Source organism: Crinia signifera, chromosome 3, assembly GCF_055691185.1.
Source record: "Crinia signifera chromosome 3, ASM5569118v1, whole genome shotgun sequence".
Lineage (NCBI taxonomy): Eukaryota > Metazoa > Chordata > Amphibia > Anura > Myobatrachidae > Crinia > Crinia signifera.
The window spans coordinates 253,677,923-253,694,996 of NC_139219.1; the positions used below are offsets into that span (position 1 = coordinate 253,677,923).

Here is a 17,074-nt window from a genome sequence, read left to right on the forward strand (position 1 = left end):
TCTTGTGTATAAAATGTAATATCAATAACATGTATGTTTGTTACATTTTGTATAAGTGAGGCCATAATATATCTGCATGTGATGTTGATATTTGTGATGTCAACTGTGCTGGGGATTTTTATGTCAATGACAAACGTTATAAAAACATACACAAATGATTAATTTTGTAAGTATAATAAGGAGGTTATATGCATCTAGGGCAGCAGGCACGTATCTGGGGTATTAATAAGGGAGAGGAAGGCAACGTGTTTGACTCCTGCTGTTGTGGAACTACAGATACCTACATGTCCTGCCTGTTTTAGCATACCCACTCAACACAATGGTTACAGGGATCATGGGATGTGTTGCCACTAGTACTATGCATTAGTAAGGTGCTTTATATTGTACATTGGGTTCTATAGAAAACTCCAACACAGGTCATAGGAAGAGGATTACAAACTCCAGCATCCCCAGTGAGGTCAGAGGATAGGTTGAGGGGTGTCAATATATTGGGGGTGCTACTGAGTTTAGCCAAGCCCATGCTGGGATTTGTAGTCCTCCCAACCACTGTGGAGCCACTTGTTCCCTTATATAGTGTGAGTTTGAGGACAGGGATCCAACATGCCTGACACTTCCCTGTGAATATTGTTCTCCATGGCAAGGGCGCTGCTACATACCCAGAGCAATCATCACCAACTCCCTGTTATGGCATTCTGCCTTTCCTTTATACAAGAATGAGACGACTCTACTTCCACTAAGAGAGAGAGGGATATGTTTGGACTCAACGTGGAGTGGTGACTCACTGACAAATGATGTCACCGGAAAAGCACCTCAGCTGCACATTCAGGCACAGCTGGTGAGAGTTCCACAGGAATTTTAAAATGAAGAAGGATGATGTAGTGGAGTGTGGATGCCGCAATTTAGCAGTGCATATCCTGCTTACCACTGGCAATGCCCATGCCCCAGACCTTCTCCAGCCCTTGGCCTGGGATACCCCCAGGCATTTAAAATTCCATTAAGGCTAGCTCTGAGTCAGTGGCACCTCCAACCCATATACTCAGGGTGGATATTAGGGGTCAGGACGCCCCTAAGCACAACATTGTTGGTCACCCCCACCATCATGTTATTCCTTTATTCATGTTGGGGAATCCTGAATGCCAACGCAGCACCAAACTAACCCCCACTTTACTTCCACGATTTACTGACCATTACCACCTTTTCCTTGCCAGTTAAAAAAAAACAAAGTCATAATGAAAAAAACAAAAGAAAAGTAAATGACCCAACCTCATCTGGCCATCGGTCTAGGAGGGGTCTTCTGCAAGTGAGCATTCTGTGCCGCCGCCCCCCAGCAGGTGTCACCCCATATGTCTATTGGGAAATCCACCACTGTATATACTTGTGTGTTTCAATGAGCTACAGTCTGGAACCTTTACAAAATATTCAATGGAACAATCACATACTGTAGCTAGACAGTTTTTAAGAGAGAGGAAAACATTTTTAGGTATTGATTCTGAGTTAGGAGCAAGTGACAGAACGTATTGGTGTCTACCAATAATATTAAGCATAGCACATTTATTTTCTATTTATTTATTTTGTACCATTTTCTTATGACAAGTAATCAGAATTAACCCTTTGAGTGCCAATGTTGCTGTGAGCGATCCTCAAAATATCTGCTAAAAATGCCAGCGTTGCTCACAACAACTGTTCTTATAGTATAAATAAATACAAATACAGACATTCCTCACTTAACGACAAGGTTCCGTTCCTACGATCCGGTCATTAAGCAAATTGTTTGTTAAACGAACCTATATAAAACCCCTTAATACTTCTGAGACGCGGGTTGCTAAACAGGCATGGCAGGTCATAACTGCGAGAGGGTAGGCAGGCAGGTCGTAAGTCTGAGGACTCACAGCACGAACGCTAAACGAAGGCCCGGGTCGTAAGTCCGGGTGGTCGGTAAACAGGTAGGTCGTTAAGTGAGGAATGTCTGCACAGCCAATTCAATTAATTGAAGTTTAGGTAAATATTGCACCCAAAAAAAAAAAAACAGTCGCTTTGAGCGGCACTGGCATTTTTAACGGATATTTTGAGGATCTCTTACATTGGCATTTGAAGGGTTAATAAAAAAGGTCTACTTGACAATTTTCACATCTATTTTGCCAAATTCCCTTGGCACTCAAATGGTTAATAATTGTTTGATTTTTTTTTTTTTGTAGGAATTGGCCAAGCTTTGTTTGACATATTTGGTGAATCAATTGAATAATATGGAGCATTCATTTCATCATATTCTTCTGATGGAAATTCGGAATATTACAAGCACATTTAATGACATTCTAGGCATTCAAGGCAGAGAAATGTTCAGAATGAGTAACAGCTTAACGGCTATAAGCAAGATTCTAAATGACCAGCTCACTAATGAAACAGTACCGGTATGCAGGTAAGAGCAAATCTGGCACTTCAGTCATACAGTATCACAAATGAGAGTTGCTTTTCTAGAGCAAAGTGTACAGATTATGGGCGGGATGTATTAAAATACATCGCTGTCCTTCGCCGCCCACCCACCGCAATGCCAGCGCATATGTACTAACATGATACTTGTACTGTGGTGTGCGGAAGGTCTCTGTCATCTCCCTGCCGCCTGCCTCTCCCCTCATGCCGGGGACAGCTAAGCAGGCTGTCCCCGGCGCCTCCTCCCCCTGCAGCCGGAAGGATGTCCGGCTGCGTTACTAGGGGGAGGAAGTGCTTACCTTCCGGATCTAAGGTAAGCCAGAGGTAAGGGGGAGAGGGGGGTCGGCAGGTTTGCGGCAGAGGCGTCTGGCGGCAAAAAGAAGCCCATAGGCTTCTATAGGGTATTGTCACCCAAAGGTGGCGATACCCTAGAATGCGGTAACATGGCGGCGGGGTTTTAATACATAGAAAAATGCGGTAAAACGGGGGTTTTACAGCATTTTCCCCTATTTTCATGCTTTGTACATAGATAATATATTTAATGTGTCCTTATATCCATAGGCGAATACAGGGGGTGGTCAGGTGGTGCACCGAACCACCCATCAGACCACCTAGCCAATTCCAGCGCTACCACTCACCGGGCGCTTTACGCTGCGCTTGGTTCCTGTTCATTAGATATGCATGAGTGGTGTCCCGCTCAGGCAACAGTGAACTGGTTGCTGCTTGCGCATATCTAATGAGCGGGGACCCAGCGCAGTGCATATAGAAGGAGCAGGTTTCTGTTCCGTGCATATCTAATGAACGGGGACCTAGCCAAGTGCATATTAAATGAGCAGATCCTCGCTCATTAGATATGCATGGGGCAGGGAACCGCTTATTCAATATGCACTGCTCCCGTTCCCTGCTCATTGAATATTCACTGCTCCCGGCCCCCAGTGACAGCCATTACACCCCCTGTTTCGCAGAGCCACCATGGAAGCGGCTGCTGAGTTCTATATGAGGAGCTGCTGCCTGCGCCGGAAGTAGCTGGTGCACAGGCTAAGTTAAGAAGACCCAGCCGTAATATATATACTGCCTTCCCCTCCCTTGCCCACCTGTCACAAGTCTGCATGCTGCATGACGCCCACTGTAATGCCAGCCAGGGGGACAAAGAAGTACAGGGGAGATGGGTTAACAGAGAGGCGAAAGGGGGAAGGAAATGTGTATGGAGGACAGAGGTTCAGGGGGGACAGGTGTGTGGAGAAGTGCAATGGGGATGGAGAGGTACAGAGGGATGGAGAGGTGCAGGGGGATCACAGAGGTGCAATGAAGACGGGGGCATATGCATAGATATAAATTCACCTAGGGGCATGGCCAGCAGCTCACAGAGCCCTGGACATGCCCTTGCAGCAGCAAAAAAATGGGGGAGTGTCTTGCAGGACTGCCACCCTGCTAAGCCACGCCCATTCATACAAGGCCACGCCCCTTTTGGAGCACGCACAGCTTTTGACGCACACAGATTCATACTGTAGTTAAATTGGGGACCATCCATTAACGTATTTCTAGATTCACCTATGCTTTTATCATGGCTGCCTACTACTGCTGTTTTAAACAGTAATTCCCACATGAGGAAAGTTACAGTAAAAATAAGTCCCCCCTCCATGCGTATTTCAAAATCTTCATCAAGTAATAAAGGAATCAGGTCTGTGACAATTTAGTCATCAACTTCAAATATTGCAGATTTTGTTGTTCAGTCACAAGGGGCCCTATTTACTATTATCTAGACTAAACTTAACACATGCAATCCTATTAGAACTTGTTTGGACATTACAGTTGCTAGTGTTGACATTTAGTTAAATTGGTCTTCATTTACACGTTTGCAATGTTACTTGCATAGTCATGAAAGTTTCATTACAAGCTTGTTTTGTTTTATCATCCATTATTCAATATATATTTATGCTTTTTGTTTGAATTAGTTGCAAAAGAGTTTGGATAGAAGCAGTGGCGGTTTTTACCTATGGGCTGCAGGGCTGCAGCCCCCCCCCCCAGGTAAAATCCGCCACTGTGTGAAGCCAGATGCACTCTGTGAGACTGCACTGGAACTGGCAGTAACTTCCTATATGAAGTCTGGTCTGCCAGTCACCTAAGGCAGTCCCATTGGGAAGTGTTCCCTCCCTCCGGGATGCCTCTATATACGCAGCTGCGGGGCAGCCCCTAAAAATGGGTTCTGCCCATGCGTAGTACAGCAGATGATGCTGTGCATTCACCGGACGTGGGACCGTCAGTACGTTTCTACGCGCCCATAGAGGCTGGGGCCTGCGCATGCGCAGTACTGAAGAGGCTACTGCGCATGTGCCGGTCCGGTGACAGTGATTGGGAGAAGCAGGTGGCTGCATTGGGGACCTACGGGGACCAGCAGCGGTGGCACCGGACCAGTGCATCGCGGCAGCCCCTCTCCTCCACTGAGGTAAGAGCCGCCACTGGATAGAAGACATCCAAGCTATTATTTTGTGCAGTTTTCTCACTGCACAATGTTCTTCAATGGTTTTTATTGAGGTGTGGGTGACTAGCATGCTCCTCAATCTAGTGTGTTTATAGTATTTTTCCTCGCTGTCTACATCATGCGCATATTGTTTGGGCCTTTATTTTTATGGCAGACAACTTGTTCTTTAATATTTGTATTACTTATGCTGATTTATATTTTGTACAGTACATTTGTTTTTGAAATTGGGCCACTATCAATTATATGTTATGCATGCCAGTTTCAATGTTTTACTAATCTTGCATGAAAAAGAGTACTGGTCATATTTTTATATTGTTTCTGAAGGATACTTCTTGATTTCCATTAAATGTGTTTATGTGACATCATTGTATAGAACGGTCTATTGATAGTCACCCATCTGAGAAGTAGAGGTACATATATCGCTTGAAGGCTGACCTTGATTAATGATTAGTATTATTAGTGCATTGCTTGAGATCATCGTTTTTTTAGGAATGGGTAAAAAGACATCAAAGGTCTCTTATTTCGTTGCTACAAATGCATGCCTGTAGTGAAAATTAAATAATTTGGCAGTGTGATCTTATTTGTGCTATTGTGTCACTTTATATATGAATCAATTTGGAAAATGGGGACAAGGCTTGGTGTCAGATTGGAAACATTTGGTGGTTCAGGGAGTTATTTTCTGAATGCCAACCAAGTGTAATAATGAGATCTTTAAATGAGTTTTAATTGTTAAAGGGAAAAATCACATTGCACCATGTGACCACAGATCCTCCAGCTAAACTACTTAATGTTAAAATGTTCATGATGTTCTCACACTATATTTTAAAAATGCATTTATTCAGCACAATTTTCAATGTAAGGCGTCTCTTAACTCTTTCATGACTTATTGACATGAAGTCAAAAGAAAAAAGTTTGGTACCGTGTTAGCCAGTTGATAAGAAAAGTTTTATTGTTCCTCAGTGAGAAAAGCTCCTCTCAAGATTTGAAATACAAAGTATGTTTATGTGCAGTGGTTAGCCATTAAAAGGTATCATATTTGCTAGATTGCTATTTTGTTTTTCTCACTGAGGAACAATAAAACTTTTCTTATTGACATGAATAAATATTCAACAGCATTCAAGGATGGCTAAAGAGTCTTATGGTGTGTACACACTTGTACAATGTGCATGAGATTTTGACTATATAGTCAAAATCTCATCTGGATCTCATGCAGATCGCACAGGTTTTAACCCTTGCGATCCCGATGTGATCCTGATGCACGCTTCCATATCGCAGCCAGAAAGTCTTGGCTGCATAGACTATATAGTGCAGATCTGCACTATATAGTGTAAAGTGTATGCAGATAGTCTAAATTGTATATATTGTATGCAGATAGTCTAAATTGTAATGTAGTCATGATTGTACAAGTGTGTACACACCATTACTTTGCAGGCGCATTCCCATGTTTATGCAACTGATTGGATCCGACAATACATAAAATGTTTGTTTTGGTAGCTCCTCTCAAGATTTGAAATACAAAGTATGTTTATGTGCAGTGGTCATCTAAACGCATGTGTTTATAAACCAACTGTACATTGTAAATGGTGATGAAATTAAATGCAATGCCTGTTCTGGAACAACTTCACTTCTTTTTCTCAAACCCCATAGAGGTGCGCAGGGAAAGTAGCAATTTTGATGGGCAAATATGTGTCCAGCATAACAACACAGTGATATTTGGTGGGACAAGACACATAGGGGGACATTTACCAAAATGGATTCGTAAAAAAAGGTGTATTCGTAGGGAGAAATACACCTTTTTTTTACGAATTTGTATTTTCGGGATTTACAATCCCAAAAATACAACAATTCGTAGTTCTAGGGATGGAACATTCATATTTGTATTTACAAATACGAATGTCCTACACCATCGATAGGATACGACAGAAATCACCATTCAAAAGAATGGTGATTCCTGATGTACTAAGCAGCCGTACTGATAATACGGCTGCTAAGTGGTGTGAAACACCCACGCAAATACGACAGAAAAATAGAACCCCATTTTCCTGTTCTATTTGCGTTTTAGCCTGCACGGATCAGTCAGATCCGTGCAGGCTGCGGTGTAAAAAAATAGAAAAATTAAATAAATTTAAAAAAAAAAAACGGCGTGGGGTCCCCCCTACAGCCGTAACCAGCACCAGGCTGAAGGAGCTGGGGCCGGTAATTAAAAATCAGGGAACCCGACAAATAGGGGTTCCCCGATTTTTAACAACCAGCCCCAGGCTCCTGGTCCGGGGCTGGTTCCCAAAATACGGGGGACAAAATGACTAGGGGTCCCCCGTATTTCAAGAACCAGTCCCAGGCACAACCAGCCAGCAGGGTAATGTCACAGCCGGGGGACACTTATGATATAAGGTCCCGCGGCCAAAACATTAACCCCCTGACCGGTCAGCCTGGCCAGGGGCCCTGGGGGAGTGGGGACCCCCCCAATGAAGGGGTCCCCCCCCTCCAGGACTTACCTGACCAGGCTGAAGCCTGGTACTGTCCCCGATGCCCCTGGGCGGTGGGCATCGGGCTGATTATGGTGTAAAAAATAGAATAATCTATTGTTTTTTACTGTGGCACTACAAGTGCCAGCAAGCCTCCCCAGCAAGCTGGGACTTGGAGAACCACAAGTCCCAGCCTGCTGGGCATTAAAGGGCCCGCTGGCACTTGTAGTTCCACAGTTAAAAAAATAGTGCACAAAACACACTGACACACTTTTAAAATAAAACTTTAATACACACAAAGCCCACACATACTAATACTTACCTATCTTCTTTCCGTAGGTAGCCCTGGTCCTGTGTCGTCTTCTGGATCCATGTCGACGTCCTTCTTCAAGTCGACGTCGCTGTCGGCGATGGCGTCCGGATCCGACGAAATCCATGTGGAGCTGTGGAAGGAAACCATACTCACCTGTCCCAGCGCGACGTAGTCCAGGTAAGTGTCTTGGCAAAAAAACAAACCGACAGCCCGAAACCAAGCGGACAGGGAGACGCACGGTGTTTGTTTACATCGTGCGGCTCCGCCTCCCGAATGCCGCTATTGGCCGCCTTGCGGCCTAGCGGCTCCTGATTGGCCGCAAGGCGGCCAATAGCGGCATTCGGGAGGCGGAGCCGCACGATGTACACAGAGTACCGTACGGCTCCCTGTTCGCTTGGTTTCGGGCTGTCGGTTTGTTTTTTTGCCAAGACACTTACCTGGACTACGTCGCGCTGGGACAGGTGAGTATGGTTTCCTTCCACAGCTCCACATGGATTTCGTCGGATCCGGACGCCATCGCCGACAGCGACTTGAAGAAGGACGTCGACATGGATCCAGAAGACGACACAGGACCAGGGCTACCTACGGAAAGAAGATAGGTAAGTATTAGTATGTGTGGGCTTTGTGTGTATTAAAGTTTTATTTTAAAAGTGTGTCAGTGTGTTTTGTGCACTATTTTTTTAACTGTGGAACTACAAGTGCCAGCGGGCCCTTTAATGCCCAGCAGGCTGGGACTTGTGGTTCTCCAAGTCCCAGCTTGCTGGCACTTGTAGTGCCACAGTAAAAAACAATAGATTATTCTATTTTTTACACCATAATCAGCCCGATGCCCACCGCCCAGGGGCATCGGGGACAGTACCAGGCTTCAGCCTGGTCAGGTAAGTCCTGGAGGGGGGGGACCCCTTCATTGGGGGGGTCCCCACTCCCCCAGGGCCCCTGGCCAGGCTGACCGGTCAGGGGGTTAATGTTTTGGCCGCAGGACCTTATATCATAAGTGTCCCCCGGCTGTGACATTACCCTGCTGGCTGGTTGTGCCTGGGACTGGTTCTTGAAATACGGGGGACCCCTAGTCATTTTTTCCCCCGTATTTTGGGAACCAGCCCCGGACCTGGAGCCTGGGGCTGGTTGTTAAAAATCGGGGAACCCCTATTTGTCGGGTTCCCTGATTTTTAATTACCGGCCCCGGCTCCTACAGCCTGGTGCTGGTTACAGCTGTGGGGGGGATCCCACGCTGGTTTTTTTTTTTATTTATTTAATTTTTCTATTTTTTTTTACACCTTGCAGCCTGCACGGATCTGACTGATCCATGCAGACTGCTAGAAATAATTCGTATTAGCAGCCGTATATATGGCCGCTAATACGAATCTTTACACCATCGGAGGGTTACAAAGCAGTCGTATCTGACTGCTTTGTAATTTCCCCTCCGGAACACGACTTTGCATACGACTAAAACAGTCGTATGCAGCCGTAGGGGAAATACCAATACGAAAAACTAGGTTTTTCATATTGGTAAATGTCCCCCATAACAACTCACATAATTAAATTAGCCCCTTAATGAATGGTTTTAAAAAAGGGTGTAGATAGGTCAACACCAAAAGGTAAGCATTAATCTGGTTGACACAAGAAAAGGTCAACATGCATTGTTTACATTGTTTGTGTTAATGTTGAAACTTTTCCTCATGGACCCCCAATTAGTGTAGCATGTACCCTTGCATGTCGAACTTTGGGCGTAGTGCCTCGCTCCACTACTGATGCCCATTGCCCATGGCACATTCTACCATTCCCAATCGGATTCCACATGGATGATAAATGTCACAGATGTAGGATTTGAACTACTGCAGACTCAGGAGTTGGTGGTTTGAAACGGGCAGGATTAATGACAGATCTCTGCATTAAACAATTGTACTTGCACAAGTAACGTTTTTGATGCAATCAACTGAAAGTTAAACTGAGCAAATATGTCTTTTGCGGCAAAAAAACTGGAAGTTCAACTGTGCTCGCAAATACGTCTTTGAGGTGAAAATAAATAATAAAAAGAGTCTAATAATATTACTTTAGACTGAGGGTTGAAGAATTGGGAATCTTGGATCCAGAATTTGGCAGAAAAAAGCACGATGATCTGAATGAGGTCAGGTGCCAAAGAAGAGGAGGGCATAGCAAGCGAGTCGGTTTGGCCACGGAGTCGAACAACAACCAAAAGCACGTTCAGCTGCGGGAAGTCAGAAGACAGAGAGCTGAAAAAGGGATCGCTGGTCTGACTGAGAATAAACTGCAGTGAGTACCAGGAAGTGGAACCAGCAAGACACTCTTTGCACTGAAACTGGTGAACCTAGGCAGATCCCCCTTATAGCAGGAGGGTGGCTGGCATTGGTCCCAATGCCAGAATCCCAGGAAGGGGCAGAACTTGGCAAAAGTTATACTTTTCCCTGTTCCAAGATGGCACCACCAGCCTCCCGGCTCTGCGTCAGACAGACCACCACAGCCCCCCGGACCCAACACCCATCACTGTTGACTCCAGGCTATCTGCCCCTGGCCACACATGGGCCCTGCAGATTGCACTTGAATCTAAATGGATGATATGAAAGTCTATGAGATGTATTTCTATGAAAGTATTGCTGAACATTTTAAATAGTATTTTTACTAATACTAACTACCATTTATTGTATATGGGATTCTATTCGAGAATTTATTTTACTACTCTTGTCAGAACTTATACCCCTTTTACACTGTAGCAAAAACACGGGGAGGACCCAGGTGGGGGGCAGTGTAAATGGGTATGACCGCTCATCCGACCTGGCTCCCGTTTACAGCAATGGGGAAGCCCAACCTATATGTTATTGACAAATAATTATTTCATTTCTGGTACATTCAGTGGTTTTTCATAATTGATTAATTCATCACCAGGGGCATCAATTTGTACCAGACACCGAGAGGTAAAATAGAAGGTGGTGAATCCCCCACACCAGTGGCTCCAGCTTGCACGTGTGCTAATGTCCAAATGACTTGCCAGGGGAAAATCAAGTTTCCTTACTGCAGTTAATTGTGGCGATAAGGTATCTTTATGTTCGAGTGCTGGCTGCAAATAATAGAAAATAGATCCCTAAGAGGGGTTTCATCAAAGCTCTGAGAGAAATAAAATTGTGATAGATAAAGTACCAGCCCTGCCTTAAATTGTACAGGCTGTGTTTGAAAATGATAGTTAGGAGCAGATTGGTCCAAGCTTTGATATTAAAAACCTAACATTTTTAATATTAATATATATGTATATGTAACTCACTACTGTATATACAGTTTATAATTTGGTCTGTTATGACACAGTCACTTTCCAAGACTCTATAGATAAAGGAGGCTGCAAAGGAGGTTTCTGAACTTGCTCAGCAGACATCAGTGATTGTAGCAAAACGCCATGAAGTGGGAAGAGATCTGTCCTAGTTTAGCAGCCACCTCTGTCTTTCTTTCTTGGTTCCCCTCTGACAGCTGGATCCCTGCAGCCAGTGACTCCAATGTCTCTGGGAGCTACACCACTATTCAACACCAATGTGCTAATAGGAATACACATTTTCAGTTCAGCTGAATAAATTATTTTAGCAAACATTGAAATATCATTAATATATAGGGTAAAATATAAATGGTATTGTATTAGAATATACATTTTATATAATAGTATTTGTGATGGGAGATTTTAAAATGTATGTACTCAGGAATTTGAAACCTATTTAAAACTATTTTGTGCGTTTAATTTTCTTTTAGTACAGGTCAGAAACTCCTCAATCCATTAGTTTTAGTCTCATAGGAGAATCAATGTGACAATGCAGAACATGATAATGATAAATTGCCCCATAGTTCATTCTAGAAAATTGTGTACCCAGAAGGAGTTTATCCTTTTCATTATAATTATCCTAGGGAACAAGACTGTATTCATTAATTCCAAACTGTACCATTTGGATCATATAAATTAATGCCTGAATGAAATGATCTAATTTCTAGCACTCATGAGGTCTTGGTTGACATGTGGTAAAAGTTACAAGTCATGTGTTTTTCATTGACTGTGCAAGTGGTCTCTCTTTTTATTACAATGGAATGGACAGTTTAGGTATGTAAAGAATTTATTTTCGTGAAATGACAATAGGGAATTAATATTTAAAGAATGAGATGAAATTATAGTGCTTGTTACTTAAATTTAATGTATCACCTACATTTAAAATGTTACATTGTTTTTGTAATGTATGTCCTTTATTTGATACTTCTCAGATTCTATACACCGCAGTGGCAAATTGCCGAAACTAGAGGAACTAGTAGTGGATTCATAGTGTTCTTACCCAAGGATTATGTTAGGAATATTATCTCCTATATATTTGGCTACATCTGTCACTCAAAGTGGGTGTCTGTGTCTATAACGCTCTGTTCCTGGACTTTCCTCTTAATGTGTGATTGCCTTCATCTGTGCTGAACACCTTTCTGAGAAATTAACCTGTTTAAAACAGGTGATGGCAATCATACATTAAGGGGAAGTCTAGAAACAGAGCATTGTGTCCCTCCTGGAGAGGGTCATGTTGGGAGGTATGTGACAGAGAACCAGCCCAGTGAGCCCACAGACAGTGCCAGACACCCACTGCCTTCCCATGTTGCCCAGCACTGCTACTCCACAGCCACCAGGTGAGCGCCCCCCTCCCGCGATTTGCGGCAAACCCTCCCCCGTGACCCCCCCCCGATTCGCGGAAACCCCCCCCCGTGACCTCCCTCCCGCGATTCGCGGCAAAAAGAACCCCCCCGCGACCCCCCCTTGCACGATTGGCGGCACCCCCCCTGCGACCCCCCTCCTGCGATTCGCGGCACCCCCCCCCCGCAATTCGCAGCAGCCCCAGGATTAAATGGCACATGCAAAACACTGACATGGCTATGGTCGACAATGAAAAAGGTTGACATGAGTTTTTGAAGATTTATGTTTAATTTTTTTAATTTTTTCATATTCATTGTCATGTGTCGACATGGACACCAATGAAGTGGCACTCTTATGTCAACATTTACATGTGTTGACCTTTCTGTGTTGATTTTTTCTTGTGGCGATTCGCGTCACACCCCCCCGCAACCCCCCCTCCCGCGATTCGCGGCACCCCCCGTGACCCCCCACCTCCCGCAATTCGCGGCAACCCCCCACCGGAACCCCTGTGAACCCCGCCCTCCCGCGATTCGCGGCACCCACCCCCGCGACCCCCCCTCTCGCAATTCGCGGCACCCCCCCCGTGATTCGCGGCAGCTCCAGAATTAAATTGCACATGGAAAACACTGACATGGCTATGGTCGACAATGAAAAAGGTTGACATGAGTTTTTGAAGTTTTTTTGTCATTTTTTGAATATTTTCATATTCATTCTCATGTGTCGACATGGACACCAATGAAGTGCCACACTTATGTCAACATTTACATGTGTTGACCTTTCTGTGTTGATTTTTTTCTTGTGGCGATTCGCGTCACACCCCCCGCAACCCCCCCTCCGGCGATTCGCGGCACCCCCCCGCGACACCCCCCCCCTCCCGCAATTCGCGGCAACCCCCCGCCGGAACCCCCATGAACCACGCTCTCCCGCGATTCGCGGCACCCACCCCCCGCAACCCCCCCTCCCGCAAATCTTGGCACCCCCCGTGATTCGCGGCAGCCCCAGGATTAAATGGCACATGCAAAACACTGGCACGGCTATGGTCGACAATGAAAAAGGTTGACATGAGTTTTTGAAGATTTATTTCATTTTTTGAATGTTTTCATTGTCATGTGTCAACATGGACACCAATGAAGTGGCACACTTATGTCAACATTTACATGTGTTGACCTTTCTGTGTTGATTTTTTCTTGTGGCGATTCGCGTCACACCCCCCCCGCAACCCCCCCCCCCCCCCGCGATTCCCGGCACCCCACCTCCCGCAATTCGCGGCAACCCCCCACCGGAACCCCTGTGAACCCCGCCCTCCCGCGATTCGCGGCACCCAACCCCGCGCCCCCCCCCTCCCGCAATTTGCGGCACCCCCCGTGATTCGCGGCAGCTCCAGAATTAAATTGCACATGGAAAACACTGACATGGCTATGGTCGACAATGAAAAAGGTTGACATGAGTTTTTGAAGTTTTTTTTTCATTTTTTGAATATTTTCATATTCATTCTCATGTGTCGACATGGACACCAATGAAGTGCCACACTTATGTCAACATTTACATGTGTTGACCTTTCTGCGTTGATTTTTTCTTGTGGAGATTTGCGTCACCCGCACTTGTTGACAGAAAATATTTGCCAAGTGTTAAGTTTTATTTTAATCAATTGGGGATATATAATAACAAGTTTTTACAAAATAATCACTTCTACCTATTTTCTGTAAATTACAATAAACTACACATATTGGATCTGATGCTGAATTTAATCTATGTCAGTTTGCAGAGTGTACCCTGTGTGTTATTGCACTAATCATGCTCTAGAACCACGCGTATGCAAGTAAGTACAGATGGTGTTGAGCTACTGTATAAAGATTTCTGTTGCATCCATACTTACTGTATGTCTGAGTGGTATCACTGTACTCAAACAGGTTCCAGTTCAGATTATTCATATCAGTGTGCAAGTCTTGAGTTTTGAATTATTGCTTCCAGTTATTGCAAAAGTCTGATTCTGAGTCTCCACTGGCCATACACACCTGAGTTTGCATTAGGTGCCACCTCTCAGATGTTGAGGTTGAGTACTCTATGATAAATTCTGGTGTGTATTAATCTAGGAAGGTTTAATGAAGGATTTCATGTGGGGGAACACAATAGTAACCTCAAATACTTCTTTGAGAAAAACTCAATAACAAAAGAAATAAACAAGTCCTTGCGGGAGACACTTGGGGTTTTCAACAGTAGTTGATGAGGACTGTGCTGGAAGCTGAGGATGATGATTTGAAGAAGGTAACGAAGACTGAGATCGTATCCGGAAAGAGGAATGGAGCTGGTAATAAGACAATTGGATCCAATGAGAAGAACTGAAAGACTTTGGTATTCTGAACTTGAAAAACTGGAAATGGACTTGAGACTGGAGCTGGAGCTGAAAAAACTGGAACTGGACTTGACTCTGGAACTGGAGGGTACTACGAGGGTCCAGTGGGGTCCAGAGGACGGAAGTGGACCAACGGATTGGCCAACCTGTGGAAACTGTGATGAGTACAGAGGCCAGCTGGAATAAAGTGACAGGCAGGGCTGAGTGAGCACAAGGCATTAGGAATAGTCAGAAATCTCCCCAAGAATGCACACAGATCAGGAGACTTTTTGTACTGACCCAGGGCAGCCATAGGGGTGCGAGCAATTTTCAGCGAATTCGGACCTGCGAAGGGTGCGAGTTATGGTTAATTTGGGTGCCATTTTCATCATTAAAATGGCAACCGAACAGCAACTCGCACCCTTCGGGGTTAATAGGATCAATGTTTCAGGGCTGTAATGGAAAGTGGCAGCAACAATGCAGGTGCAACCATTTTCAGAAACACACAGAAAACATGGCACCAGCACTGCAGCTCTCATGGCCATTCTGCAAGATCATCGATTAACTCAGGGGGGCATGTTTCTCTGATTTTTGCCTATGCTGCATATTTGGACTATTTGCTGACATATTGTGATGGCTTCAGTGGCTGTCCCTGTTCATTTTTTGGATGGCTGAAAAATAGCAGCTACTGTATGTAGGCTTTATCCATTGCTAGTAAGCAGCTATTTGTTCATATCTGCCCTCTGTGTATACTAATATTGTCGTTATTGCCAACTTACACTTTGATTTTGTTTTCTCTATCATTCTCTCTTTATACTCTGCTTAACAAAAAATAGGCCTATTTCCTACTCACACTGACCCAATATTAAAAAATAGAACTTGTATTTAATATAAGAAATAGTCCCACATTATACCACATACTCCAGTCTTCACATAACATTAATACCCCATAAACCTTAATGTAGTATGTGAATCTCAAAAACAAGGAAACTATTTTGGGTTCGTATAGCATTTGTTCCCCAACTGTGCCGTGACCTTGGGATCCTTACAGGGGTTCCGTGAGTCACTGGTCCAGGACCAGTTGAAATGATGGTACTTGTGTAGTTTCATGGCAGCAAGCTACGCTACGCTGTCAGACTAGCCCAACGGCAGCCTAGCGTAGTCAGCGTAGTGTTCCCATCAGGCAGCGTAGTCACCGTACGGTCCCCGCGAGCTGCAGCTCTGTCCCCCCTAGTGAGTGTCCCAAGCCTAGTGAGCGCCTCTCACAGCGCCTCTTACAGAGCGCCGGTAACCAGCATATCCCCTGCGCTGGCAGACGCCGGTGGAGAGGCGATCATGTGGGCGCCGGTGGAGAGGCGCTCCATCTGCCTGAGACGCACGAGTGTCTCATACGCTTGTGCATCTCAGTAATTCGTGCAGCAGGGTATGGCAACCCTGCCCGTGTCCGCTTCAGGAAGATGGTCAGGGTTAATGGTTCGGTAGCCCGCGCGTCTTGTGCACAAATGAAGGGTGAGGTGTGCAAGTGCGTCTCATGCAAAAAAGGACGCATTTGCCAGTGCTCCATATTACATACTGGCAAATGCCTCCGTTTCAAACCACCACTATCCACGCCAGCCCGAAGCTTAGCGAGTGCGTCTCATGCAAAAAAGGACGCATTTGCCAGTGCTCCATATTACATACTGGCAATGCCTCCGTTTCAAACCACCACTATCCACGCCAGCCCGAAGCGTAGCGAGTGTGCCCGGTACGCGTCTTGTGCACAAATGGGGGGTGAGGTGTGCAAGTGCGTCTCATGCAAAAAAGGACGCATTTGCCAGTGCTCCATATTACATACTGGCAAATGCCTCCGTTTCAAACCACCACTATCTACGCCAGCCCGAAGCTTAGTGAGTGCGTCTCATGCAAAAAAGGACGCATTTGCCATATTACATACTGGCAAATGCCTCCGTTTCAAACCACCACTATCCACGCCAGCCCGAAGTGTAGCGAGTGCGTCTCATGCAAAAAAGGACGCATTTGCCAGTGCTCCATATTACATACTGGCAAATGCCTCCGTTTCAAACCACCACTATCCACGCCAGCTCGAAGCGTAGCGAGTCTGCGCGGTACGCGTCCTCCGACCTGTTCATACCCCCACTATCAATGTCGGTGTGGCGTTGATTTTATAAAGTGTGGCAAGCCACTGAGCCCAAAGTGTGGCGAGTGCAGCAAGCCCTGTGAGGGGACGTGGAATACATGTCAAGTAATCCGCGTGCCCTAGCGGGGCTAGCTGCACTCGCCATGCTTTGGGCTCGTTTTACGCGTCTGCTCACCACGCTGCGGGCTCGGTGGCTCGCTGCGCTCGCCACACTTTATAGAATCAACTCCATGCCATCATGGGTAATGAGTGTATCAA

General features: G+C 45.3%; 1 protein-coding gene across 4 annotated transcripts in view; it reads left to right on the plus strand.

Annotated features, from left to right (window-relative positions):
* Positions 1-17,074, plus strand: part of VEPH1 (ventricular zone expressed PH domain containing 1) — a 337,859-nt gene that overhangs the window by 147,745 nt on the left and 173,040 nt on the right. For all 4 annotated transcript variants that reach the window (XM_083177879.1, XM_083177881.1, XM_083177880.1 and 1 more), the window contains one exon: positions 2,196-2,416. In XM_083177879.1, coding sequence (XP_083034005.1) covers positions 2,196-2,416 — 221 coding nt within the window. The remainder of the gene's footprint in view (positions 1-2,195; positions 2,417-17,074) is intronic.